Source organism: Pungitius pungitius, chromosome 7 (genome assembly GCF_949316345.1).
Source record: "Pungitius pungitius chromosome 7, fPunPun2.1, whole genome shotgun sequence".
NCBI classification, from domain to species: domain Eukaryota; kingdom Metazoa; phylum Chordata; class Actinopteri; order Perciformes; family Gasterosteidae; genus Pungitius; species Pungitius pungitius.
The window spans coordinates 15,965,877-15,993,438 of record NC_084906.1 but is presented as its reverse complement, the minus strand read 5'-3'; the positions used below and the strand labels follow the sequence as shown (position 1 = coordinate 15,993,438).

The 27,562-nt window shown below is 47.5% G+C and overlaps 1 protein-coding gene across 1 annotated transcript in view; it reads left to right on the top strand.

The window, feature by feature from the left end:
- Positions 1–26,608, top strand: part of fbn2b (fibrillin 2b) — a 48,816-nt gene extending 22,208 nt beyond the window's left edge. Inside the window, exons 8-65 of the mRNA XM_062563469.1 lie at positions 2,171–2,296; positions 4,923–5,048; positions 7,868–8,020; positions 8,953–9,183; positions 9,269–9,412; positions 9,620–9,739; positions 9,864–9,989; positions 10,080–10,202; positions 10,641–10,916; positions 11,002–11,055; positions 11,130–11,255; positions 11,585–11,710; positions 11,943–12,062; positions 12,892–13,029; positions 13,355–13,405; positions 13,539–13,664; positions 13,775–14,002; positions 14,108–14,233; positions 14,321–14,449; positions 14,546–14,671; positions 14,940–15,065; positions 15,147–15,269; positions 15,389–15,514; positions 15,677–15,802; positions 16,033–16,155; positions 16,289–16,411; positions 16,512–16,637; positions 16,736–16,858; positions 17,265–17,387; positions 17,495–17,656; positions 17,746–17,814; positions 17,938–18,063; positions 18,163–18,288; positions 18,416–18,565; positions 18,655–18,726; positions 18,819–18,944; positions 19,412–19,537; positions 19,812–19,937; positions 20,045–20,161; positions 20,259–20,387; positions 20,482–20,601; positions 20,791–20,916; positions 21,005–21,157; positions 21,263–21,328; positions 21,424–21,549; positions 21,871–21,990; positions 22,079–22,201; positions 22,332–22,463; positions 22,573–22,698; positions 22,798–23,004; positions 23,189–23,314; positions 23,458–23,580; positions 23,794–23,910; positions 24,032–24,160; positions 24,325–24,444; positions 24,902–25,133; positions 25,253–25,406; positions 25,507–26,608. Coding sequence (XP_062419453.1) covers positions 2,171–2,296; positions 4,923–5,048; positions 7,868–8,020; positions 8,953–9,183; positions 9,269–9,412; positions 9,620–9,739; positions 9,864–9,989; positions 10,080–10,202; positions 10,641–10,916; positions 11,002–11,055; positions 11,130–11,255; positions 11,585–11,710; positions 11,943–12,062; positions 12,892–13,029; positions 13,355–13,405; positions 13,539–13,664; positions 13,775–14,002; positions 14,108–14,233; positions 14,321–14,449; positions 14,546–14,671; positions 14,940–15,065; positions 15,147–15,269; positions 15,389–15,514; positions 15,677–15,802; positions 16,033–16,155; positions 16,289–16,411; positions 16,512–16,637; positions 16,736–16,858; positions 17,265–17,387; positions 17,495–17,656; positions 17,746–17,814; positions 17,938–18,063; positions 18,163–18,288; positions 18,416–18,565; positions 18,655–18,726; positions 18,819–18,944; positions 19,412–19,537; positions 19,812–19,937; positions 20,045–20,161; positions 20,259–20,387; positions 20,482–20,601; positions 20,791–20,916; positions 21,005–21,157; positions 21,263–21,328; positions 21,424–21,549; positions 21,871–21,990; positions 22,079–22,201; positions 22,332–22,463; positions 22,573–22,698; positions 22,798–23,004; positions 23,189–23,314; positions 23,458–23,580; positions 23,794–23,910; positions 24,032–24,160; positions 24,325–24,444; positions 24,902–25,133; positions 25,253–25,406; positions 25,507–25,884 — 7,901 coding nt within the window. The 3' untranslated portion in view covers positions 25,885–26,608. The remainder of the gene's footprint in view (positions 1–2,170; positions 2,297–4,922; positions 5,049–7,867; positions 8,021–8,952; positions 9,184–9,268; positions 9,413–9,619; positions 9,740–9,863; positions 9,990–10,079; positions 10,203–10,640; positions 10,917–11,001; positions 11,056–11,129; positions 11,256–11,584; positions 11,711–11,942; positions 12,063–12,891; positions 13,030–13,354; positions 13,406–13,538; positions 13,665–13,774; positions 14,003–14,107; positions 14,234–14,320; positions 14,450–14,545; positions 14,672–14,939; positions 15,066–15,146; positions 15,270–15,388; positions 15,515–15,676; positions 15,803–16,032; positions 16,156–16,288; positions 16,412–16,511; positions 16,638–16,735; positions 16,859–17,264; positions 17,388–17,494; positions 17,657–17,745; positions 17,815–17,937; positions 18,064–18,162; positions 18,289–18,415; positions 18,566–18,654; positions 18,727–18,818; positions 18,945–19,411; positions 19,538–19,811; positions 19,938–20,044; positions 20,162–20,258; positions 20,388–20,481; positions 20,602–20,790; positions 20,917–21,004; positions 21,158–21,262; positions 21,329–21,423; positions 21,550–21,870; positions 21,991–22,078; positions 22,202–22,331; positions 22,464–22,572; positions 22,699–22,797; positions 23,005–23,188; positions 23,315–23,457; positions 23,581–23,793; positions 23,911–24,031; positions 24,161–24,324; positions 24,445–24,901; positions 25,134–25,252; positions 25,407–25,506) is intronic.
- The last annotated feature ends 954 nt before the right edge of the window (positions 26,609–27,562 follow it).

Below are 27,562 nucleotides of genomic sequence, written 5' to 3'. Positions count from 1 at the left end.
TGGACAAACATCTGGAGGAGCTTCATTTTAAAAGTGATGAAGGAAGTCACCACGACAGTCAGTGCAACCGTTACTTTATCCGTCATCGTCCCAGCTGTGACTCCCACCCACATCCCCCATGGTGGTAAACTGACCTTAGTTCTGGTTAGCCAGGTTTCTGCACAGTTATTTCCCGTTGTGCTAAACCTCACAGTCCCATCTGGTGGTTGCCCTGGTGACAAGGCCACTGTCAGCCCTTTATTTGATAAAAAAGAAGTTGGGGGAAGGCTTCCTTCAAAGTCTTACCTGTGAATTTTTTTTATAGTTTTATAATTCTCAAAGGTCAATAAAGTGTATTTTTCCAGAAACTTTTAATAAAATGTTTAAGGGCTTTCTTGAAAAGTAATTATGTTTTTTTAGGTGGAGTTACATTCCGTAACATCCCAGTTAATGAATTGGTTTACTTTTGAGTGTAACAACCTCCTGGCATCATTAACTGTCAGAATGACCCTGATTAGCATTAAAACCTGTGGTTAGTTATTTTATATAAACGATTTGAAGTAAACGCAGAGCCCAATGTGACCACAAGGTATTCAAACACATATGTTTAAGATTATGTCACCTCAACTGGATGAACTGTTGACATCGGATTCAAACAAATAAGAGACATGATTTAGCCATGCAGATCTTAGAATTATTAGAATTATTATTAGAATACTCCTTGAAAAATGGCGTCAATCAAAGCCTTACATTACATCCATCTCACTTTGAACCGTTTTGAATGTGATTTCTTTTTACAGTGTCAGTATGAGCTGTGACTAAAATATGAGATACGGGGACTATAAAAGAAAAAGTAAGGGGAAATATAAACAGAAATCAACCTTCTTCATAAACATCTCTGCTGATGGAGTCCCAGAACGTTTGCAGTTTGCGTCCCCTGTTAAATGAACCCAGCCAGGCTCTTTGTTGCTTCAGTCCAGCTCGCCTCACATGGACACACCCAACACCACCCTGGGCAGATTGTGATGGTTGAGGTATTGCTGGAGCCGTCACAGAGGGGGACTGTGTTTTTCTTTTCCGAAGCTCATAGCACCTGGCCGCACTTCAACAGTATCAGAGCTCAACATATCAAGTTCAAGTATTTATGCTGGGAAGTTGAGGATTGCAGCAAACTCCAGAGTTGTTTACGTTCGTGATTGAAAGTCATACATTTTCGGGCCTACACAAACACTCGTTAGACTTCATCGGCAGATATGTTGACAGGGTGTTTGTAAGACGGCGGGTTCTGGGCATATCTGAATGTCCATTCAAAAGGCCCCTCGGCCTGTTCATCAGGCCAGAATGTATCTGGCTCTGTAGCACTGTTGGCTACTTTGGTCAGAAGCAAGTCCATCCACAAACTTGTGCAGAATCGGGCGGATTGACCCAATTGTGTTCATGCATTTAAGTTAAAATCTTTCCCAAATCCTGTTTATTTCTCTACTTTTTTTAGTAGTAGTTGTTTTTTAGAGGTAGGTGGAGGTAATGTAATACCTCGATCCATCTAGCTACATGTTGTTTAGTGTGTGAACATTATTCATGAGGGTAGTTCAGAAAAGAAGCACGTCTTGGATTAGTAACTCGTCGCATTTAGTCACACAAAAACAATGCATGAGTCCTGCTTAGTGAATGGCACAAAGTGGTGATTATAAACCCCACTTGGTTTGCATGTGTGTGTGGGGGGGATCAGGATAGAAGGTTTCCACAGTTTCTTACAGGACCCCACCCTCTGACATATGCCCAATACTGGGGAAAAGTGACTCACATTGAATGCTGGGAAAAACTTACATTTAAAAAGACATTTCCTGTTGAAACAAGAGCTCGAGTTGGTCTTTCTGGAAGGGGTCTTAGACATCAGAGCCGGCGCCAAGTTAGAACAGAGGAGTGAAGAAAGAAGAAGAGTGTTTTAGCAATAGAAAGAAGTGTGCTTTGAGCGTTATAATAATACACAGGTATATATTTTATGGAATAGTTTGATGCTAGTCTGAGTCTGTTTTTTTGCAGTTTCCGTGGTATAAGGATTAAGACACTGTAGGATGCTTCATCTCTCAAATCAATAACATGCAAATGCCGGTAATTATTAGTCTTCATCCTTTCTTTTGCTTCCGACCTCTTCTCACACAACATCCACGTCTCTCTGTTGTTCTCTCAGATGTGGACGAGTGCCAGGCGGTGCCGGGTCTTTGTGCCGGAGGTAACTGCATCAACACCGTGGGATCCTACGAGTGCAAATGTCCCGCGGGCCACCGCCAGAGCGAAACCAGCCACAAATGTGAAGGTGGGTGGATCCAGCGCAACGAAGGGTTCGACGATCGGAGAGCCGACCCCTGCGCAATTAAAAAAAAAAAATGTATGAGCAAACGGACGACATTAGCACAAGGCTGGTTACTAGAGAGACCGGGTTAATGCGCTGCCACATTGCCAGAAGAGGAGCGTTGGGGGAAATGTTCTTGCTGGTAGATGGAGCAGCGTCGCGTCGATGGGGCCTCAAACACAGTTTTCTCTAGAAAGAGGCAGCGCGCCTTCAGAAAGTTTGGGTTTCTGGGAGTCGTTAAAGAGTTAAAGAGGTCTGGACGTGTGCACATGAACACACACACACACACACAGAGTGGATACACGTTACAATGTGTTGATTGGATGGAATTTAAACAATGCCCAGGCTAAACAGTCTGAAAGTTAGCCAGGCAGGGGTTGTGTCTGTTGGACTGAAGCCGATGTGTTCTTAGTCTTTAGGGAGGATTACAGAAAGCTCTTAAACAGTTCCAGCCAGATCAAATCTATTCTACTGAGCAGGAAGACCCAACTGGCTATTGCAGTGTATTTGTTATAGAATTATCATTTGAATTTGACTTTTATTTACTGGAAGGATGCTAGAGATACAGATTCACAAGAAGTACTTACACAGCAAACAGTGATTTATGTCACAGTGAATGATAAGAGATAAAAAGAAATGAGGATGACTTCACCTCTCAGCTTCAGTTGGGGTTTTGGGTGACTGCCATCAACTGTTCGGGTCTTATAGTCAGGAGAAAATGAGATGCTGAAAACTGCTCAAACATTTGGCCGTGGATGCTGGTGCCACATTCCAGCACAAGGACGCTCTGAGACGAGGTAAAATTACAGCCTTTATAACCCCAGGGTCATTTTCACCTTCAATTTCACACACTCAGCCTCTTTTCACCACTTCACTTGCAGAGTGGGGGCTTTCATGTGAGCAGAACAGCTCTCGAGCTGTAAATAACGCCAAAGAAATGCAAAATGGCACCTTTAATTTGACAAAACTTGTAAAAACAAAAGAAACGGTTGTGACGTGCATCCTGTCACGGATCGGCGGGAAACACATGTTTAGTGAAATCTCGGGGAAACAATCTGACTTGGTCCTTTGGGGATGTTTCATTGAAATGCCTCCTCTAGCCAACGCACAAACAAGCCCCGCTTAGAGCTTTCACAATGAAACGACTGAGGTTCTGGAGCAGTTAAGATAAAGTGCAGTTAAGATGTCATGGGCGTCTGATCGTTTCGGGCACAAGGCACCTAGTTTAATGGCCGGCTTTTAGCTGAGACTGAGCTCAGCAGACTTTCCTCCTCCCCCCCTCCTTCTCTTTCTGCTTTTTTTTCTGTTTCTCCTTCCATTTTCCTTCCATAAATATAGTCCTCTGGCTCAGAACCAGCTGTTAGTAACGGACAAAGAAGTGCTTAACGTCACCCGGGGGACTTTCTCATGACACACGCGGACCCCACTGCTGCTCTGACAGACTTGATGGCTCAGTTGCAGACATTTATTCAGGTGACACACAGGTTTTCACCTGGAAAATTCACCACACACGCCACTTCTGTGCGGAGCGTAAACTGGTCTGGTGTGTTTTTTTGGAGGGGCTTTTCTGCCACTGCTGTCAGACAGGAGTCAGCAGGGGAACGCCAGCTTCTTAGCCCCCCCCCCCCCCCCCCAGAAGGAAACATGCATAGATGTAAGCTGCACACTCCCAGAAAGACAAACAATAACACACACCCTTCACTTTTCCATCTAAAGGTGCAGGTCAGACACACACACACACACACAATCACATACATTACATCATGCACCACATCTGCGCTACTGCTGTAATTATGCCCCGCGGTGGTGCAGTAATTACGTATGCATATAAATAAGCATAACACATCATAAAAGCCCAATACCTTCTGGAACCCCACTTTGGGTTCCCCCCGTCATGGAGCAACGAGGCCCCCTCCCACTCAATCATATAGCTTACTGCCGTCACGCAGTAAGGTGGGGCCCCGCCGAGGAGCGACCCAGGTACCCTTAGCCTTCGTACACATTTATGTGCATCTTTAAATATAGCCAGTTTATTCACTGTGACCTTGGCAGCTTTTAGCAGACCATTCTGATGAATTGAAGATATTACAATTGTACATAATTAGTGTGGTATTACACAAATGTTTCCCCTACTAGCTCAGCAGGATTCCTTGTTATCCCTGCCCCTTTATTCCATTTCTGTCCACATCTGGGGACTCATAAGTGTGCTTTTTTGTCTTTATCTTGCAGTACAACAAGTGGTTTTCGGTAGAACAATCACTATTGTTTTATAACTTATCACTTATTATTGCTATAGCTACATTAATTTTTCTATTATACCTTTTGAGAGGGATAAATTCCTTCGATAACTTTAAACTTTCATTTGTTGCTATGATGAATGAAACTTTCCAAATGTCACAAGCCTTTGTCCGAGTACCCCAAATTGGCACAAATGTGTTGAAATAGGGGCAATAAAGAAGTAAAAAGGACTACAAAGTCCTTACATGACAAGTTTCACTGATTTACTCCTACAAACACATATTGGTCAAAATAGACTCTTGTATTGGTTCTGAATGTGATGTGTGTATGTTTTCATGTAACCATGATTCAGACATTGATGAATGCAGCACCATCTCCGGTGTGTGCGATGGAGGAGAGTGCACCAACACCGCCGGTAGCTACGTCTGCACCTGTCCACGCGGCTACATCTCCAGCACCGATGGCTCCAGATGTGTGGGTGAGTCTAACACACACACACACACACATTAACGCAAACAGATTTCCAGCACTCTCACATCTGGCTTCCCTCCCTCCATCACGGCTTCCTGTGAATGGAGTCCTGATGAGTTAAGCTGGCCTGTGGTCACCATGTGCAGACAAACACACTTGCACGCACTATTTGGCCTGGACAGCATTAATCTACTCTAATGTTAGTGTCCTTCTGACTCGCTCACACACGCTCATGCTGTGCATACCCAACTGACATGTCCCATGAAACGTGACCCGTTGTGAATGTATTCCCCAAATAATCACCCATCGCCTCAGCGAAACACAACCAGGTGTTTGTACATTGTTTCAAGACTTTGCGCAAAATGTACAGTTCAGGGATCTCCATCCCATGCTGAGCTCAACTCTTGTCTGAAAAAAAGCAATGAAAAATAATATATAAAATGGATGTATGTAAAAGAACACAAAAAGGATAACAGTCAACATGAAAGAAGAAGAAGAAGAAGAAGAGGGGGAATAGCTGATGGAAAATGAGTTCCTGTTTCATAAACAAACAGGTGACGCATTGGAAAGAGGAGTAAAAGATACTGTGAGAAGGATTACAACAGATATGGAACTAACAGAGCCTGGCGTGTCTGTGCCAATGCGTGTGTATTGGAGAAAGTGGCGCTCCAATCAAACAATCCCCAAAGTTTTCCATCTGTCTTTCGTTATACGTGACCAAATTTCTCTTTTTTTTAAACGTTCCACTGTTTTCCTCTTTTCTTCCTCTTCGCCTTGCTGGGATTTGTCTCTCTACCTCTACAGGTTTCTCAATTTCTTTCCGAGTGCATAGTGGTGGATCACACAAAGTCTCCCTCTCTCAGCGAACAGTGATTTACTCTTCAACTATGTACGTTTCCATTCCATTCCGTCTCCTCTGGTTGTGGTGTTTTATCACTTTATTACCAAAACCGAAGCGCTCTCGCACTCTCGTGCACCTTATCTATCTTCCTGTTTCCTCTGAACTTTATTTTTTTTTCAGCCATCATCTGACATCTGGATCCTGCACCTTGTTTATTTAATTTGAGGATTCAGTTCCTGAAGAGAGGGAGAGAGAGAGAGAGAGAGAGAGAAAGGGGGTGTAAATAAAACAGGTGTCAGACCCAACCTTAATATATCTTTCCTCTGTCCCGCATCCAAAATGGACAGACCTAATTGGGAGGAGACAGAAGCAGAGATAAGCTGACCATAACAAAACCAGACTAAAGCCGGGTCAGTCAGTAAGTCAGTGCCAAACCCGTGACCGCGCTCAAACAACAAAGCTGGTGCCGGTCCGATTTTGAAGTGCACGGCGGACAGTAAATATCTTTTATGGGGGCTTCTCGTGTTTTCGAAGCAGGATGCACAGCTCTGGTCCTGGAATTCATGCTATGAGGCCGTTGGGCTGCGTTATGTGGGAGGTACCGTGCCGGGATAGAGAAAGCCAGCGGGAGCTGTTGCAGGCTCTGACAGTAAGGAGAACTACCATTACACAAAAGGAGATGTGTCCAGCCACTCAGTCACTTATTCAGTCTGTAAAAATTCTTTGTCAAATGATTGCATGTGCTCGGGTAGTGGAGCAACACTAGCGAGCAAACCGGGGTCTGGATCCAATTTAAGCCATCATCATCCTCATCAGCGACGCCAGCCCCCCCCCTTTTCCTTTCCCCCCCAACCAGCCTCCAGCTCCGTCGTTCCTACAGGATGTTTCGCAGATTGAGTTTGTGTACATTTGTGCGCGTGTATATACATATTTTGTAAAAGCATACAAACGCGTTTGCGTGCATGTTCTGCGTGCCGGACCTTGGGTGAGTGTGGGAATGCATATCTGTGTGTGATTATATGTGAGTGCATTTGTGTGTACTGTACAATATGTGCTCCCAGACACACTGCCTCATGTTCTATCTAATTGGCAAGAATTGCTCCACATGGAACTGATTAATTCCAGACTGCTGGCTCATTAGTGTGTTAATCGACTTGTGCCTTTCCCTCAGCTCTCCCTCTTCGTTCTCCCTTCCACTTTTTTCTCCCCCTTTCTCTGTCAATGCACTTTAAATTCTTTTCCAAACATGCTCCTCACTTTCTAAAATAACACACTTGCATTATCTCCCTCTGACTGCCTTTTCCGCTTTCGTGGTATTTTCCCTAAATACCAAGAAACCTGCCTTCTTTCTCTTAATTTACTCCTTAGACACGACCTTCGAACCGGGTCCCCCTTTCCGGGCTCCATTGACCCTGACCTGGAAAACTGTAACAAATAAGACCCCCTTTTGGAGGCCCTTCAGATGCCTGTAGTTATTTGAGACCCCATGCAACTTTTCCCACTGCAAGCCCATAAAGAAGCCAGCATGGAAAGGCCAGGCGTGCCCTCTGGTTAACAGCACTGCTGGTTTAAGAGCAGTGATTACCAGAAACCTTTTCTCACATATGAAGCTTTGTCAGTGTTGGTAATAGTTCCGCGTTTAAAGAGCAATTTACACCTGGCTGAAAAGCGGTGTTTCACTGCCCTCTTTGGTTGAAAGTTTCCGGTTTCCAGCCCTACTGACGCATCTCTGACCGTCCATAGCGTTCTGTGGTGGGAGGTATCTGATGCATCCAGTTGCACATGAAAGACGCATGACAGTGATACTGTGTTACTACACGGTTATACCATATCACACAAACATCACTAACAGTTTTCATCTTAATTTATTTTCCAACTTTATATTGACTAAATTCTTCATATTTCTGTAATATGACAAAAAAAAACATTAAATGCATATTTTTTTCTTCCAAAAAATCCTGTGAATCCATCTCCTCCTCCTTCAGATCAGCGCGTGGGCACCTGTTTCTCCGCCCTGGCGAACGGGCGCTGCGCGGCGGAGCTGAATGGTCAGTACACCAAGATGCAATGCTGCTGTGAAACAGGACGCTGCTGGGCTCTGGGACAGATCCCCGAGATGTGCCCCGTCAGGGGGTCCGGTGAGTGCGCACAGAAACAACACAAACAGAGCTTTCACACGCTATTCCCAAACAAAGGGGAAGGGTTACAGTGTGGTTCAATTAAAAAAAAAAAATCCACCACCTTCTTCCCCTGCTGATGAAAAGCTCTCCGCAATAGATTGTCCGTGACTCGGCATGAGAACAGTCGGTGCTTGTGGCCATTTCACCAGCCAAAATTAGTTTGACACTTTGATTTTAAACCAAACAAACCAAGAAACCCAGAGTGCATTGAGTTTTTGTTATGTGCGGCAGCGAGTATCCAGTTAGACCGATGAGCATGATGTCATGTCCAGAAACAGAACAGAAAAGGATGGGAAAGATTTGTGTGAAGATAATGACCCTTCGTCTCCTCGGTCGAGCTTAAAAAGAAACTCTTCCTCTGCGTGAGATCGGGTGATTCAAAACTCGTCTGTTACTAAATGTTCCGCTGTTTTCTTTTCTTGCCCTGCCAAAATAAGATGTGTGTTTGATTTAGTGCGACTGTAGGATGAAGAACAAAAAATATTACTCCAGTACTGTTCATGTACACTGCAGCCACATTCACAAGTAAATGTAAGCAGTGCATAACTCCACTTATTTATGAATAAAACTTTCACTTTAACAATACACTATACTTCCCTTTATTGCAGGTTTATAGTAGTTGATCATTAAAAACAACATTTTCTTTTGTATTTGGCTTTCTTCCAGTCAAAAATATTCATCATCAAAATGTATTTCCAATACAATGGACTTTGTTAACTTTGTTAAGTACATTTCATGTACACTTTTACCCTGTTGGATGTTAAGTGATCCAAAGATTGTTTGTTGTTTTGCACACGTTAGGAGCATTTGCTTCATTTGTACATTGAAATAAAAAAGGCAGTAGAACGATGGACTGATTTCTTCTCTGTGATCTCCGTCCCACCTTGTAGACGAATACAGGCGTCTGTGCATTGTGGGCGTTGCCCAAGGACACGGGCTCCCTCACGTCTACCCCAACGGACACTTCCCCAACACCAACGGCAACGGGTACAACTACGGATACAAGTTCCCCAGCGGGCCAAACGGCAACGGCAATGGAGGCAACGGTGGCAACGGCGGTGGGAGCTTTGGAGGCAACGGTGGGAGCTTTGGAGGCAATGGAGGAGGACACCAACACATAGGTGAGTCACTCTGTGGATTTCAATGAGATCAAATTGGTGTATTGTGTTTTTTCTTTTTGTCAACGTGCCTGTCCTGTATTCTCAGGCACGGTTACTGTGAACGACACCATCGACGTGTGCAAACATTTCACCAACCTGTGTCTCAATGGACGCTGCATTCCGACGCCCACCAGCTACCGGTGCGAGTGCAACATGGGCTACAAGCAGGATGTCCGGGGGGAGTGTATCGGTAATATGAACGCTCTCCGCAATGTGTACAGTCAGTTCTTAACAACCCTCCAGTCTTGAAGGCAGACACAGTCCACTATATGTGACAGTACCACAGCTATTTCCAAGCCCTGCGCTGCCATCTTCAGCTGATTTAAGGAACTTATTTCAAGTGCAGGTGCAGGGGAAATCTCCTAAAGTGTCAATGATGTACTCCCCCCCCCCCCAGATACGGACGAATGCGTGAGTAATCCATGTATCAACGGAGACTGTGCAAACACCCCCGGAGGGTACCACTGCAAGTGCCACGAGGGCTTCAGCGGAACCCCCACCAAGCAAGCATGCAATGGTTTGTGCTTTCAAGCTGCTGTTAACCCAGATTGCCCTTTGTGTCGCTGTAGTTCATTTATAACCCGTGGGGTAAGGTTTAAGACACTGAGCGACATCCTCCTCCCCTTCCCCTCTTCCCTCAGATATCGACGAGTGCATCGTGAACGGTGTAATGTGTCGCAACGGCCGCTGTGTCAACACAGAGGGGAGCTTTCAGTGCATTTGCAATGCCGGCTTCGAGCTCACACCCGACGGAAAGAACTGCATCGGTAAGGGAGCCGACGCGGGTCGACCTCCACGCGAAAACCCCTGCCCTTCTTATCAACTCAACGTGACCTTTCTCTCCCGTTTGCCTCCAGACCACGACGAGTGCGCCACCACCAACATGTGTCACAACGGCATGTGTATCAACGAGGACGGCAGCTTCAAGTGTATCTGCAAGCCGGGCTTTGCTTTGGCCCCGAACGGACGCTACTGCACCGGTACGAGGGATTCGTTAATACAAATATAGGCCTGCCGTTTTGACACCTTTTTTTTTTTGTTCTTTGAAATCCTTCTGTTATCTATTTTTAAGCCCAAAGCAATTTCTTTTCATCTTTATTTGAATCCATCGAGAAAGTCCAGAAATAGATAAATGGAGCCATGTATTGAGTCTCCTATGAGCTGGAAAGTATCAAGATTAGCTGTAAATCTAATAACAACAACAACATGTGTTGCGTATGCCAAACACGAGACTTATATCTCAAGTCCCCTCTAATCCCTCATCAAGCTCTCCGTGATTGTTTCCATATATGAAAATATATATATAAGCAGAAGACTTAAACAGCACTGTTTTATTGATTCTGAATTTCCGAACTCTTGCATATTCGGTGAAGATTTCTCCTCCAGTTTACTTAAACATATAAACGTGTCTTCACCAGACATCGATGAGTGTCTAACCCCTGGCATTTGCATGAATGGACGCTGCATAAACTCCGAGGGCTCGTACCGCTGCGAGTGCCCTCCCGGCCTGGCTATCGACGTGGATGGGAGGGTGTGCGTGGACACGCACATGAGGACCACTTGCTACGGCGCCATAAAGATGGGCACCTGCTCGCGGCCCTTCCCCGGCGCTGTGACCAAGTCCGAGTGCTGCTGCGCCAACGCCGAACACGGCTTTGGGGAGCCTTGCTACCCCTGCCCCTCCAGAAACTCAGGTACGGTCCTTCGTGAGCTTCGTACGGTTCATTCCCATTAATCCAAATCAGAAGGCGATCCGGCTCAAGTGATGTTTTCTTTCAGCCGAGTTCCAGGCGGTTTGCAGCAGTGGCATTGGCATCACAGCTGATGGCCGAGGTGAGTGTACTGTTCATGAATATTCATCTTCTTATACATCGGTATTATTCCTCATAATGCGTGTCCTCTTTTAGACATCAACGAGTGCGCCCTGGACCCGGACATTTGTCAGAACGGCATTTGTGAGAACTTGAGAGGAAGCTACCGCTGCATCTGTAATATCGGCTACGAGTCTGACACCAGCGGAAAAAACTGTGTTGGTGAGTCATAGTGGAGTAGATTTACAATTGTGTTTACATGGGGTTTGTTATATGTGGCAATACGTTACAGGGGAAAATATTGTTATGAACCCGAAGCACAGGGAGAGAAGAGTAATTCAATTGTACCTAAATATGTCAACATTACCTAACACTAGCAGAACCGGTCCAAGTAATGAGTGAGGAAACATCTGTTTCAACGTTTCTTATTTCTTTATTCAAAAGCTTGTCTCGCTCAAAGTACCAAACCCGTCATTTAAGAATGCCTTCGACCTTTGCATAACCGTCGTCTACTTTCAAACCGCTGCCTTCTCCCGCCTCCCGTGATGCAGACATCAACGAGTGCCTGGTGAACCGCCTGCTCTGTGACAACGGCCTCTGCAGAAACACCCCCGGCTCCTACACCTGCTCGTGTCCTAAGGGATACGTCTTCAAACCCGACTCAGAGACCTGCGAAGGTGAGCTCTCACACACCTACACATTCCCTCTGACTCACCAACACACTCGCGTGTATCACCAACATCAAGGTGATCGCGGGGGGGGGGGGGCGACACAGTAACCAGATGTGATGCGTTTGGCTCCACATGTGGCTCGTGGAAACAAAGACACACTCGCTGCCAAATGAGGAGAATGTCTCTCAGCCTTGACCTCAGGGGGTGTGTGTGTGTGTGTGTTTGCGATATGTTTCAGATATCAACGAGTGCGATTCCAGCCCGTGCATCAATGGAGCATGTCGCAACGTCGCCGGCTCCTTCAACTGCGAGTGCACCCACGGCAGCAAGCTGGACTCCACGAACACCATCTGCGTGGGTAAGACATCCGTCCGACCCGAGTCCACCGATGCACATGGAGACACGCTGAGAGTGGATGGAGTCCGTCTGTGAGGATTGTAGCTTTGGTAAAACGGAGGTTGCTCAGGCTTCCGAGAGTCGCCCAGATCCATTATCGTCTTCAGATGTTGGGCAGAAGCGGCGCGCACACACAATTCATTAAAAAGGACTTGCATGCATGGCCTTGGTTCACATGGGGATTGCTTTACATCTCAGAGAGCTGCCGCGGATTCAAAATGGCACGGGGTATGCAAGACCACTTTTCACTTATTTGGTAGTTTGTTACTTTTGGAAAATCATTCTGAGAAAGAATAAATGCACGGGTACACATTGCATGAGCTGGCTCCGTCAAAGGCCTCCAGGTTCCTCTGGTTTGCTTCATTTCTGTTTTTTGTTTTAGATGGCATCACTCGGCCGGGGGAAAAGAGCAGGAGTAAATTGGGGTTTTGTGTTTTTGGGAGGCCTTGTTGTCTCGGGAAAGGGGTCATGGTTACGACCATGCGCACCCTCAGTGCATAAGGAGTGGAAAGGTAGAGAATCAGATACAATGACGCACAGGTTTTACCTCAGCGAGCTTAGCGTGTGGCCAAAGACAAACATTTTATTGCAGGGAGGAAAGTTTGTGGCCATTGTTAAAGGCATTCTTGGGAGATCCTGACATTTTACCACTTGGTGCTGTTGTATAATCTTTTTAGGAGCGTTTTGTTGGTGTCTTTTGTGAAGAAGGAACTTCCCTCGACACATTAGTCCAAGGTTAATAATGAATATTTACTAAATGTCTTCCGTCTTTTGTAACTTTGGCTCCACAGACAGCATGAAGAGCACATGCTGGCTGACGATACAAGACAACCGCTGTGAGGTCAACATCAACGGCGCCACGCTAAAGTCCGAGTGCTGCTCCACCCTGGGGGCGGCCTGGGGCAGCCCCTGTGAACCCTGCGAGATCGGTCAGTCCTCGCAAAGGAACGCTGCCCTGTTTTTCTACTGCTCTCGTTTGATATTGTGACCATTTTAAGAAAAGAATGGACACAGTTTTAGTGAAAAACCTTTAGATCACTGTTTAAAATTCACATTACATGGTCACAATTGCACATATAATACTAAGTACATTAGTAAAAGGGCTAATTAGTTTCTTTTTTCTGTCAAGAAAGCAGTATCCAACTTAAATTTAAGACCGATACCTCCATAATAACCTGGCAGGCCAATGTGTGCATTCATACTCATATATGAAATGTCTCAATTCCCTCTGTTGTTGCCGTCATGTCCGCGCAGACACTGCTTGCTCTCGAGGGTTCGCGCGGATGAAGGGCCTCGTCTGCGAAGGTAAGGAAGCCATCTGCTGGGCTCCATTCCCCCAACATTCATCCGCGCTCGAGAGGTCCTTCCTCTCTGGCGTTCACGTCGTGCCTTAATGTAATGTAATCCGCCTCTTAAAATGTCCCGCCACCCCCTCTAGACATCAACGAGTGCGAGGTGTTCCCCGGAGTGTGCACGAATGGCCGCTGTGTGAACACCCAGGGCTCGTTCCTCTGCGAGTGCGCCGAGGGTCTCACGTTGGACAGCACCGGACGCACGTGTGTGGGTAAGAAGACGCCGCAGCAAAACCGCTCTTTCCCAGAGGCTTGTGGGAAAGAGCGCGTCACTGAACGACTAGGACACAACGCTAACCACATGTCACCTCGAACTTTGCAGATACGCGCAGCGAGCAGTGCTACCTGAAGTGGCACGAGGACGAGTGCGGCGAGCCGCTGCCGGGGAGGTACCGCGTCGACATGTGCTGCTGTTCGGTGGGTTCGGCCTGGGGCGTCGACTGTGAGGAGTGCCCCAAACCTGCCAGCCCCGAGTACAAGGCCATCTGCCCCAGAGGGCCCGGCTTCGCGAACAGAGGAGAGATTCTGACCGGCAGGCCGTTCTACAAAGGTGATTCAACCCATTCTAAAGGGTTACATTAATGGGTAGAATCCAATATTGAGGGTGGAAAACTAGCCAGAAAACTCGAATATTCCATTATTTCTTCCTCTCCAGATGTAAACGAGTGTAAGGTGTTCCAGGGTCTCTGTACTCACGGAAATTGCCGGAACACCATCGGCAGCTTCAAGTGCCGCTGCAACAACGGCTTCGCTCTGACCGCAGAAGAAAGGAACTGCACAGGTGCGAGAAAACTAGTCAAATGCACTCAAACCAGACGGCGCATTTACAACCAGTGAGTTATTTTTTTTGCTTCTTGTGGTGTTTCAGACATCGACGAGTGCCGCATCTCCCCGGACTTGTGTGGTCACGGTGCTTGTGTCAACACACCCGGCAGCTTTGAGTGTGAATGTTTCGAGGGCTACGAGAGCGGTTTTATGATGATGAAGAACTGCATGGGTGAGTTAGAAACGTTCCCTTGAAATTGCAATCCAGTTTGGCTGATCACCTAATCTTTCTACCGCTTTAATGTTCTCTCCTGGTCTTTTTTTTCAGACATCGATGAATGTGAGAGAAACCCGCTGTTGTGCCGCGGAGGAACCTGCCTGAACACAGAAGGGAGTTATGAATGTGAATGTCCCCCCGGACACTCACTCAGCAACGATGGATCTGCCTGTGAAGGTGAATCACAAGTCCTAAATCACACACACACACACACACACAGAAACACACACCCAGGCTCACTCTGTGTTATGTTATGCCAAATTTATTTTCAGTGCCAGTGCACTTGAAATCAGCCAGAAACTACAATGCTTCACAGAGTCACATTTCACTCTTCTGCATCTTTTCATTTCAACTTGGGTTATACATAGATATATAGAGTTATATACAATTCACCCTTACAATTTGCAACATGGTACATATATTCCTCGTTTGCTTGTCCTGCCAGATGTGAACGAGTGCCAGCTGAGTGACAACTTGTGCAAGCACGGCCAGTGTATCAACATGCCGGGAACCTACCAGTGCTCCTGCGACACGGGCTACCAGGCCACTCCGGACCGACAGGGCTGTGTCGGTGAGTGGAACGAACTAACACGGGCTTTCTTATCTGATGCAAAGCAAAAATGTTAACTGTTAAGCTCGACCTTCTTTCCAGATATTGATGAATGCACCATTATGAACGGAGGCTGTGAAACACACTGCACCAACTCAGAGGGGAGCTACGAGTGCAGCTGTAGTGAGGGCTACGCTCTCATGCCTGACCTAAGGACCTGCGCAGGTAGCCCAACACATGAAATGTCCCGTATATCTGTGTCAAATTGACACAATGTCACGTTTCCAGCGCATTCCGGAAATTATCCCATGAAAATGACCCACATCTTCTGCCTTTCCTGTTAGATATTGATGAGTGTGAGGAAACTCCAGACATCTGTGACGGAGGCCAGTGCACCAACATCCCGGGGGAATACCGCTGTCTGTGTTACGATGGCTTCATGGCCTCCATGGACATGAGGACGTGTATTGGTGAGACGAAAAACTATTCTTTGAATATGAATGGAACAAATGTATTTATTCATTCAGTTCCTCTGAGCTGTTGGACTCCCTCTGTCAAACTCACCATCGGTCAATCTAACCTCTGAAATGCTGCAACATTCACACGTGATCTCCCCTGCCCGGTCTGCCCAGATGTGAACGAATGTGACTTGAACCCAAACATCTGTCTCCACGGCGACTGCGAGAACACCAAAGGCTCTTTCATCTGCCACTGTCAGCTGGGATACATTGTCAAGAAGGGATCCACTGGCTGCACAGGTACTAGGCACTATGTCCAAATCGTGTGTTACATACTCTAGTTCTGCTACTTTTTAAATAACTACTTATAGAATACAAGCAAATAAGCTCTATGCACGCCATTGATACAGGAGCATTTTACACAAAGACTGTCTGTTATTCTTTTTTCGTCATGATGTTTAATGTTTAAAGAGAAATGTGTGCTACTGCCTGATTGACGTATTGGATAATTGATCTGTCCACCCATCCAGATGTTGATGAATGTGAGATCGGGGCTCATAACTGCGACATGCATGCCGCTTGCGTCAACGTCCCCGGAAGCTTTAAATGCCGCTGTCGAGACGGCTGGGTGGGAGACGGCATCAAGTGTGTGGGTAAGAACATATTCCGAGATAGTATGAACAACCTGCACCATAAAGAAACAAATAGTCTCCTGTGCCAAATCACTTTAGCTCGTTCTGACACAAAGTATAATTTGCAGACATTTTTCTCTCACTCTTCCTGCAGATCAGGACGAGTGCTCTCTGGAGGACCACAACTGCAACCCCAACGCCGACTGCGTCAACACACCGGGATCATACAGGTGCACGTGCAAGAACGGCTTCAACGGAGATGGATTTTCATGCTCTGGTAAGAGCGAAAACCTCATGAATTAATCAGGATGTTTGCCTCTATGTGGGGCCACTTAGCTCCATTCACATCAAGTTAAAAATGCACTCTTCTGTTTCAGACATGGATGAGTGTGCAGACAACGTGAACCTGTGTGAGAACGGACAGTGTTTGAACGCTCCAGGCGGCTACCGCTGCGAGTGCGAAATGGGCTTCACTCCGACAGAAGACAGCAAAGCCTGTCAAGGTGCCTCACTTATTCCGTCACATTTCACTCTCTCGGCCGTTCTTTTTATTCACGTAGTGTAACTAAGATTCCCTCTCTCTCTGCTGCCTTTGCCACAGACATCGATGAGTGTAATTTCCAAAACATCTGCGTGTTTGGAACGTGCCAGAACCTTCCAGGGATGTTCCGCTGTGTGTGCGATGATGGCTACGAACTGGACCGCAGCGGAGGAAACTGCACTGGTTAGTGTTGTGCTCCTGCAGCTTGACCCTTTACTCAGACACAGAACAGACACAAATAGCTTTCCCGAGTTTCATTTACAATGACAGACTTTGTTCGTGCGTTGTATTTGCATTTAATAAGCTTTGACAAAATATATCCACACAAGATGTGTCTAATGCCATCCTTTTATTCCCTTCACCTTTAAATGATTTGATTATGTAAGAAAAGTATTAGGTGGCTCCACTTAATAGATATATAATAGGTAATAATAATAGGTAATAGATTCCAGAAAGGCAGCCGTTTTCTGCTGTGTGTCGCTGAGCTTGTGTGTGCGTGTGTGTGTGTGTGTGTGTGTGTGTGTGTGTGTGTGTGTGTGTGTGTGTGTGTGTGTGTGTGTGTGTGTGTGTGTGTGCGCGCTTGCTGCAGATATCAACGAGTGTGCGGACCCCGTGAACTGCATCAACGGGCTGTGTGTGAACACCCCCGGGAGCTACCTGTGCAACTGCCCGGCTGACTTCGAGCTCAACCCCACGGGAGTGGGCTGCGTGGGTGAGTCCCACCTGAAGCTGGCCCACTCACTCTTTATTTCCCTCCTCCATTCTTACATGAAAGGGGGGCTGCTGTGTTATCGACGAGCACGTACTTCTCTCCCTCAGACACCCGTGTCGGCAACTGCTACTTGGAGGTTCTTTGGCGCGGCGATGGAGGAATCTCCTGCAGTGCGGAGATCGGCGTGGGCGTGATCCGAGCTTCCTGCTGCTGCTCCGAGGGAGCGGCCTGGGGAAACCCCTGTGAACTGTGCCCAACCCCCAACTCCAGTACGTGGCGCGGGACTTGATCAAATCACCTTGATTTACTCACTCACTGAAATGGAGAATCCCATTGACTGACTGTGTCTCGTCTGCAGCGGAATACAAGACTCTGTGTCCCGGAGGAGAAGGGTTCAGACCCAACCCCATCACGGTCATCCTGGAAGGTAAAATCATTCATCGAGTCTTGTTTTGAAACATCGATCGCCACAGCGGCTGCCGCCAGTGGAGCATTATAGCACTAAATGTTTGCCTAACAAATTGATTAACAATCCGATATTTCTCTCTAGATATTGACGAGTGCCAGGAGCTGCCAGGTCTCTGCCAGGGTGGCAACTGTATCAACACCTTTGGTAGTTTCCAGTGTGAGTGTCCAGCAGGCTACTATCTCAACGAGGAGACCCGCATCTGTGAGGGTAAGAGCCGGAAGAGAAATCACTCTGAATTTTTTGACAATCAACAACTCTCACCTCAATTATTTTTTGAATGGCGCGTTATCACATCTTTGTATGCAGATATCGACGAGTGCACAATTCACATCGGGATCTGTGGACCTGGTACTTGCTACAACACTCTGGGCAACTACACCTGTGTTTGTCCTCCTGAGTACATGCAGGTCAATGGAGGAAACAACTGTATGGGTGAGTGGGACCTGCAATAGTTGTCATGTCTTCAACAAAAAAAAAAAGAAGCATATACCGTTTGAAAAGGTCAATTATTTTCTCAGCTATTCGGATTCAAAGCGTTGTCTCCCTCTCTGAACCGCAGACATGAGGAAGAGCGTGTGCTACCGTAACCTCAATGACACGTGCGAGAATGAGCTGGCCTTCAACATGACCAAGAAGATGTGCTGCTGTGCCTACGATGTGGGGAAAGCCTGGAACAAGCCGTGTGAGGCCTGCCCAACGCCCGCCACCAGTGAGTTTCAAATGAAGCGAGCGACAGCGGCACATTCCCGAGGCAACCAGTCATCCCTCATTGAGTGTCTCTTGTTTTTTTCTTTTTAGACGAGTACCAGTTGCTGTGTGGTAACAGTGTTCCTGGCTTCATGATCGACATCCACACCGGCAAGCCCGTCGGTAAGGTCCAGTGCGGTGTGCGATGCAAAAAGCGCTACTGCAACCCTGTACGTTTCCGCATTGTAACAATCCGGGGTGTTGTTTTGTCTCAGATATTGACGAGTGCAGGGAAATCCCCGGCATCTGTGCCAGTGGAGTGTGTATCAATCAGATCGGGAGCTTCCGCTGCGAGTGTCCAATGGGCTTCAGCTACAACAACATACTGCTCATCTGTGAAGGTAAAACCCTCTCCCTTTTTGTTCCTCTCACGGGTGTCAGTTGCCAGGGGAGATCACCACACCAAAACCCGAGTACGCGCTTCCTCCGGAGTATCTCCTCTTTTGTACCTCGTGACCTTTGTCTTCATTATTCCGTACGGACTATGGACGTTCTTGTTCCGTCTCTGCTGCTCCGAATCAAACCGACACACACACACACACACACACGCGCGCGCGAGGCGTGCAGGATACGCTCACTCACTGGCCCGAGAGGCGCTTTTACAAGCAGGAGTTAATGCTGCCTTTAACCACACAGAGTTATGCCCTTGTAAAGACCTGCGTAATGGCTCTGAAAGAGAGCCCCTGAATCACAGAGACTGACTCAAATGGGGCTGTTGTGTCCCCCCCCCCCCCCCCCCGCTGATAACAGACAGTCATGGAGCATGTCATCGATGTTCTATGTTGCTCTTTTTCTTCTCACCGCGTAGATATTGACGAGTGCAACAGCGGGGACAACCTGTGCCAACGCAACGCCAACTGTATCAACATTCCAGGCAGCTACCGCTGCGAGTGCTCGCCCGGCTTCAAACTGTCGCTCAGCGGGGCCTGTTTGGGTGAGTGCGGCCCGTCGGACGGGCCTTACGGGAGACGGGATTGTTATGGGGAGATTATCAGGATTTGCATGTAAGAGGCAGTTACAAATTGTCGAATAATTAAAACAAAACTGTTATTATGATGCAGCCAGTTTCCCAAATGTTCCTTTTTTGTATTTAATACAACAGTAAACTTAGTGTCGTTTGATTTTTGATGAAGAACAAGCGACTATTAAGACATCGTGATGGGCATTTAAAAAAATGGTATGACCTTTTTTTTTTTTTTCTCGTTCAGATCGTAATGAGTGCCAGGAAATTCCCAACGTGTGCAGCCACGGAGAATGCATCGACACGCAGGGAAGCTATCGCTGTCTCTGCCACAACGGCTTCAAGGCTACCGCTGACCAGACCATGTGCATGGGTGAGAGGTTCCCCACCGAAGTGCCCCCATGCACACAGCGGCGTGCCGCATCCAATCCTGCGTAGTCGTTTAGGAGTCTAAACGCTGTCCCCTTGCGTGTATTTCAGACATCGACGAGTGCGACAGACAGCCGTGTGGCAACGGCACCTGTAAGAACACGGTGGGATCCTACAACTGCCTCTGCTTCCCCGGCTTTGAGCTCACGCACAACAACGACTGCATGGGTACGGACCGTTGACACGTCTGCTGTACAAATGCCAACCAACAGCCGGCGTCAGGATCTCTTTATATCTCTGGTTGTGTTGGATGTTTACCTCCCAGACGTGGACGAGTGCAGTGCGCTCCAGGGCCAGGTGTGCAGGAACGGACAGTGCATCAACGGACTCGGCTCCTTCCAGTGTCTCTGCCATGAGGGTTATGAGAATACTCCGGATGGGAAAAACTGCGTTGGTGAGTTGGTGGAGTGAAGGGGTATTAGTGGACTTATCTTACACTGCGGTTTGTCTGACATCCTGAGGCATAAACTCACTTTTTTTTTCTCCAGATATCAATGAGTGTGTGAGTCTACCCGGCACTTGCTCTCCGGGAACTTGTCAGAATCTGGACGGATCCTTCAGATGTATCTGCCCTCCTGGCTACGAGGTGCAGAATGACCAGTGTATAGGTACAACATACCTGCCTGCACACACACACACACACACACACACAAACACACATTAGTTAAAAAGCAAGCTTCAGTAATGAATAAATCCACACATAGTCAATCCACATACACTTAACCATCTGTTCTAACACACTCTTACAAATACACCAGCACAATTTTCCCACCTCCCTTTACTCCTTCACGTTCCAGATATCAACGAGTGTGAGGTGGAGCCGAACATCTGTCAGTTTGGCACCTGCACAAACACCCCTGGTAGCTTCCAGTGCACCTGCCAGACGGGCTTCGTACTCTCTGAAAACAAACGCCGCTGCTACGGTGAGAGAAGCTGTTCACTTACACCCTGAATGGATGTGACATATTTTATCTCCCCTTACCATCATGTCCATCATTTTTCCCACGGCAGATACCAGGGAGAGTTTCTGTTTTACGAAATTCGAGGCAGGCAAATGCTCCGTGCCTAAATATTTGAACAACACCAAGGCCAAGTGCTGCTGCAGCAAGATGCCTGGAGAGGGCTGGGGGCTTCCCTGTGAGCTGTGCCCACGGGAGAGCGAGGGTGTGTAACACGGACACACACAGCTTTAATGGAGACGTCACATGCACACACAAGACATTTCTAAAAATAATGACGCTGACCTTTTCTTTTTTGGTATGTTTCCAGCTGCTTTTAGAACTCTGTGTCCCTTCGGCCACGGAGCCCTACCTGGACCGGGAGATGCTCGTGAGGGTGAGGGCTAAAACTTACATCAGCTCAAACGGGCCAGACGATTGTGGACATCTATCATATCTTTTAAAAACCTCTTCTTCTTCTGCTTTTCTTAGATATGAATGAATGTCTGGATAACCCAGGAATCTGCCAGAATGGTATCTGCATCAATACAGATGGCTCGTTCCGCTGTGAATGCCCCTTCGGATACAACCTGGATTACACTGGAGTCAACTGTGTTGGTGAGATGGTTTAGGATATTGACAACCTGCAACATTAGAATCAAGGAAGACAAGTCCTTTTACACACATCAAAATAAAAAAAATCAATGACTGCCGCTTGCAGGACTTCTTAGGAACTTTATTCCTGTGCCTCATAATAAATAATGAAAACAGTGTGATGTTATTTTTATCACCAGTGGCAACCTTTTCCTGCATGACAGCCTGGTCTATTTTTGGACTAACATTCAAGCTCCTAATTAGAGCTTTTAAAGTCTCAGGTACAGTAAAAATTGTGTCATTGGTTTTAATTGCCTGCTGTATCTCTACCCGGCTCCTCTCCAGACACTGACGAGTGCTCTATAGGAAACCCGTGTGGAAATGGAACCTGCACCAATGTTGTGGGGGGTTTTGAGTGTTCGTGCCAGGAGGGCTTCGAACCCGGATCCATGATGACCTGTGAAGGTCAGTCATTTCCATGAAGTAACACATTGACACAAGTAAAATGACAGCGAGTGAATTAAATGAAGCTGTCCCTCTTCTCAAACTCCAGACATCAACGAGTGCTCCCAGAATCCTCTGCTGTGTGCCTTCCGCTGTGTTAACACCTTTGGTTCCTACGAGTGCATGTGTCCTGGTGGCTACGTGCTGCGAGATGACCAACGCATGTGCAGAGGTGAGAAGAAAAAAAAAAACGCAGATTCAACTACAGAAATGTGCCACTTTCAGCGCTCTTCGACCCCTGCCGTCCCCTCTACCCTTGTGGTTTTACTCATAACTGTCTCTCTGTCATTGTCCCTCACCAGACCAAGACGAGTGCTCTGAGGGTTTGGATGACTGCGACTCCAAGGGCATGACCTGCAAGAACCTGATCGGTACCTTCATGTGCATCTGCCCTCCTGGCATGCAGCACAGGCCGGATGGAGAGGGCTGCATGGGTGAGTACAGATGTTCCAGCCAAGGCGGCCGCTCTTCCCCAATCCTTCCTCCTCTCGGCTCATCCTCCTGTGCCCCATTTTTTTTTTTTTTTGCTCCGTACGCTGGCAGACCTCAACGAGTGCCGGGCCAAGCCTGGCATCTGCAAGGATGGCCGCTGCGTCAACAAGGTGGGAAGCTACCGCTGCGAGTGCAACGACGGCTTCGAGTCCAGCTCCACGGGGACCGAATGCATCGGTGAGATCCGCCGAAACAAACTGTGGCCAAGCGGGGGAAAAGGCGTCCGTGACGGCGAGCCCTCCTCACGCCGCCTTCTCCTTTTTTTTGCCCCTTCAGACAATCGAAGGGGCTACTGTTACACAGAGGTTCTGCAGACCATGTGCCAGCAGACGTCCACCAACAGGAACAGCGTGACCAAGTCCGAGTGCTGCTGCAACACGGGCCGAGGCTGGGGCTCGCAGTGCGAGCTGTGCCCGCTGCCCGGCACCGTGCAGTACAAGAGGATGTGCCCGCTCGGACCTGGCTACACCACCGACGGCAGAGGTGTGTGTGGCGAGTTGAATTCATTCCAATGGATCTAATCAACCCCAATCTGTGTAAAAGTGTAAAACAAACCCAAATATTCGAGCAGGTTGAGGGTTGTGCTTGCCTTGGTTGAATTCTCTGTCTGGCAGCGAGCGTACCTGCCTCGTCCAGATGACTCACTAAAAGGCCCCCTTTCTCCCAGACATCAACGAGTGCCAGGTGATGCCGGATCTGTGTCGGAACGGCCAGTGCATCAACACCATCGGATCCTTCCGCTGTCACTGCAATGTGGGCTACAAAACCGACTACACCGGAACCTCCTGCGTTGGTACGGCCGCCCCCTCTGTCCCGCCGATGCTCTCTGTGGTTAGCCGGCTAGTTTTTGTTCAAAAGGCGTTCGGGTTGCATCCAAACTGAGCAGCTGTCTGTTTTTGCCCCCACCCCCCCCCCCCCCCTGTCTGCGTCCTCCAGATATGGATGAGTGCGCGTTGTCTCCGAAGCCGTGTAACTTCCTGTGTAAAAACACGGAGGGCAGCTACCTCTGTTCCTGCCCCAGAGGATACAGCCTCCAGCCCGATGGAAAGACTTGCAAAGGTGGGTGGACTTGTAATGTGTGTCAGTTTTATGGATGTAATGTAAACATTCTGGATGGTGATTTAGGGCTTAAATGTTACATGATCTCAAACCGACTGCTGCATGAGGCCAGACATCTCCTATAATTCTATATTAAGAATTGAAGTTCCATCACTCTGTGGAATCTGGTGGACGTTACAGTAAGTGCTTTTCCCCTCTCCCCCTCTCTCTTAGATCTGGATGAGTGTTCGACCAAGACGCATAACTGCCAGTTCCTGTGCGTCAACACCATCGGAGGCTTCACCTGCAAGTGTCCCCCCGGCTTCACACAGCACCAGACTGCCTGCATCGGTGAGGACAACACCGCAGGGACATCAGTGCTACCCTCCACAGAGAGGAATAGTTCTATTAAGGAAGAAAAAAAAAAAATCCATATCAAATTCAAATAAAATCCCCTCTCGTCGCTTTGCAGACAACAACGAGTGTTCCGCTCAGAACAGCGGGTGTGGTTCCCGCGCCTCTTGTGTCAACACGCCTGGTAGCTTCAACTGCGAATGCAGCAAAGGCTTCTCCTTGGACAACACAGGCATGGAGTGTGAAGGTAAGGAAGACACGGCAACCTTCACGTGTAGTTAGAAGGAGACCTTTTTTCGATTCCAATGTCGTGAGAACATGGGAGAGGTTTGTGCGTTTGTGATGGAAGGTGGCAGCGAACAGTGTTTTTTCGAATTGGCAATTAAAACCCGTCTTTTCCATCTTCCTCAGATGTGGATGAGTGTGGCAGCAACCATCGCTGTCAGCACGGCTGTCAGAACATGATGGGAGGTTTCCGCTGCGGCTGCCCTCAAGGCTACGTGCAGCACTACCAGTGGAACCAATGTGTGGGTGAGTTACACATGTGACACAAAAGGTACCGGTACGGTGTAGTAAAGAGGACCCGGGGGGGTCCATACCAAGTGGAAGTATTTTAAGGTAGCAACAATTTGTGTAATGTATTATAATTTGATATACAATAGATCAACATATTTATAGAATAATTCCAAATACAAACCTCTCATATATGTAAGCAAAACTTTGATAGGGAGAAAATCAACCACCTTGTGATCACGTTTCTCCTTTTTAGGCATGATAATCAAAAATACATGTTTTTTTAAATGTATTTGTTAATAAAATACCCATAAATGTTGTATTTCTATATTGATCATATTAACCTCTGAAGTACTGTTCAGATATACAACATGAAACTAAGCATTTGTTTCAGAAGTAACTTGAAAGCACTTTCTCTTTACATTTTAATATAATCATTATCAAAAGATAACCATCTCATGTCTTTCCTCCACAGATGAGAACGAGTGTCAGGCCTCGACGGTGTGTGGCTCCGCCTCCTGCTACAACACACTGGGCAGCTTCAAGTGCGTGTGTCCGTCTGGCTTTGACTTTGAGCAGGGCGCCGGTGGCTGCCAGGACGTGAATGAATGCAGCAGGAGCAGCAACCCCTGTATCTACGGCTGCTCCAATACCGACGGAGGCTACCAGTGCGGATGCCCGGGAGGTTTCTACAGAGCCGGACAGGGGTGAGGGAACCGGAATCAACCAGATCCTTTCAAGCGATTTCTTTTAAGTAAAAATTGGACCATAAGAAAACATTTCAACGTGTGTCAAATGCGCTAAATGCTGTTTTGTTTCCGTTCAGTCACTGTATGACAGGTTCGGGTTTCCCAGGCCAGTTTGAGGAGGGCGATGAAGACGACAGCCTGTCTCCTGAGGCCTGCTACGAGTGTAAGATCAACGGAGGAGGAAAGAAGGGACGGCACAGGCGCAATGCTGAGGAAAACCATCTGGACCAGGTAACTGCTTCTCATTGTGCTATGAGACTGCAAAATAAGTGTGTGTCCTCATGTTTCATCTCCTTCCTTCTCCTCCTCCTCCCCCTCCTCCTCACCATAGGAGCCGGCAGTAAGCATGGCCAGCATAGACACCCAGGCCTCCATCCCCATGAACCTGTCTCTGTCCTCGCTGCACAACAAGGAGCCTCTGCTGGAGCTTCTGCCCGCCCTGCAGCCCCTGGAGCACCACGTGCGCTACGTCATCACCCACGGCAACGCCAACGAACACTTCCGCCTGCTGGAGAGACGCGACGGAAAGAGCGTGCTCCGGCTCGGCAAGAGGTTTCCCCCGGCGGGATCGTACCGGCTGGAGATCGCCAGCCTGCGACTGTACGGCCCGCGGCGGCTACACCAGCTGGAGGAGCAGCACGACAGCGACTACCTGCAGGGGGAGATGGGGGACGCCCTGCGCATCAAGCTCCTCATCCACCTGCACTGAGCTCGGCGCGGCGCCCGCCGTCCTTTTCTGGACTGATTCCCGAGGCCTTTGAGTTTTTAACCTTCCCTCCTATCCGATAACTCCTCCCCCCTCCCCCCCCTCCCCCCCTGGCGAACCATCCTCAACAGCAGGGGTAGCTACGGCTATGAAAGACTGAGTCAATCAGCCCAACTCTACCACCACTTTGTTACGGTTTATGTTATTAAATGTTCATGTTATGTCTGTCTTTTTTTTTTTCTTTTTTTTTTACCCCCCTCCACTTGTATGCGACCCAGTGCTCCTTCTTGCAGAGAGGTGGCCTAGTGCTTGGACCATTGTCCTCCAATGAAGACAAAATGACAGGAAGATGGTTCACAAGTCCATGAAGCACATTTGTTGACGCGCGCAAAACTAGGAAATACACACGACACATAAATGAAGTGCTGAGAGTGGCCCAAACTGTCCTAATAGCAAGTTATGAAGCAACGTTCCCGTTTAGTGTTGTAATAGCACGCCTTAAATTTAGCGTTTAGATGCCGTCACAGTGGTTCAAGGACTTTCTCTCCTCTCTGTAATCTTAGGGAGAAACACACAAACACTGGGGACAGGGTCCGTCCCCTCTCAGTATTGTCGCGTGTGTCATTTAATGTATTTGTGCTGTTTGAAAAATGTTAACACGAAGGACTGCAACATTTACACAGCATTTCAGGTTCTTTAGTCCGTAGCGGTCCTGTTTTTATTTTTTTTAAAGCTGGACGACAACCAATTTCAGGCGAGAGAACAGCGAGCCACGTTCTTCTTCTCTCCGAGGTCACCGACCTTTGTCCCGCCCGGCCGGACAGCGTGTTTGCGTGTGTGTGCTGTCATGTTTTGGTTACCTCAGTAGTTCTCACGTCACGCCGCGATGCTGACGTTAAGACAAAAGACGGAGGGGGGCTAGTAGCCCTCAGCATGCCTCGTGAGCAGGGGAATACGACAGCTTGTAGCTCGTAGACTTTAAAGAAGATCAATCAGGTTCAAGTTGTATTTATCCTTTTTAGGGGTTAAGACTTCAGGTGCACTGATCCTGGACCTGAGAGCCATCTTTTTCCTTAAGTCCAAAGCTTTTGCTCCTCGTTGGCCGTCAGAATTGTGTAGCTACTCCTGGGTTTTTGCATTTTTCAGAGGGGGGACAGAGCTGTAGCTGACTGTGAGCTGACTTCATGATTTGAGCTTGATGTCTGAGGTCCGAGCCTCGTTTACAACACAAAGAGACACACAGCTGACTTGAGAAACCGTCTCAAAGGTACGAGACATGTTAGCCTAAGCTGTAAGTGAAGGTAGTGCTTTACAGCGTAGTGAACACAACAACAAATATCCATCAGGTCTTCCTTCATTTCTCGTGATCAAAGAGAAAAGCGGTGCTAGTTGTTGCCATCTCTTAACATGTACAAAGATAGTGCAGTCTGGAATCGGGATTGCAAAAATGACTTCTTCTTTTTTTTCGCGAGGATTTATTGTTCATTGTGTGTGTCTGTGTTTTGTATTGTCTGAAAAAAACAACATTTAGAAATTTGCTTCTTGAAAATGAAATTGTATATTTTTAAGTGAAATGTAGATGTGTTTTTGTAAATGCCAAACGCATACAGTAAACCCCCAAATCAAAGGCTTTTATGTGCTGTTGACTTTTGTTGAGAAATAAAAGAAGCAACAAAAAGCA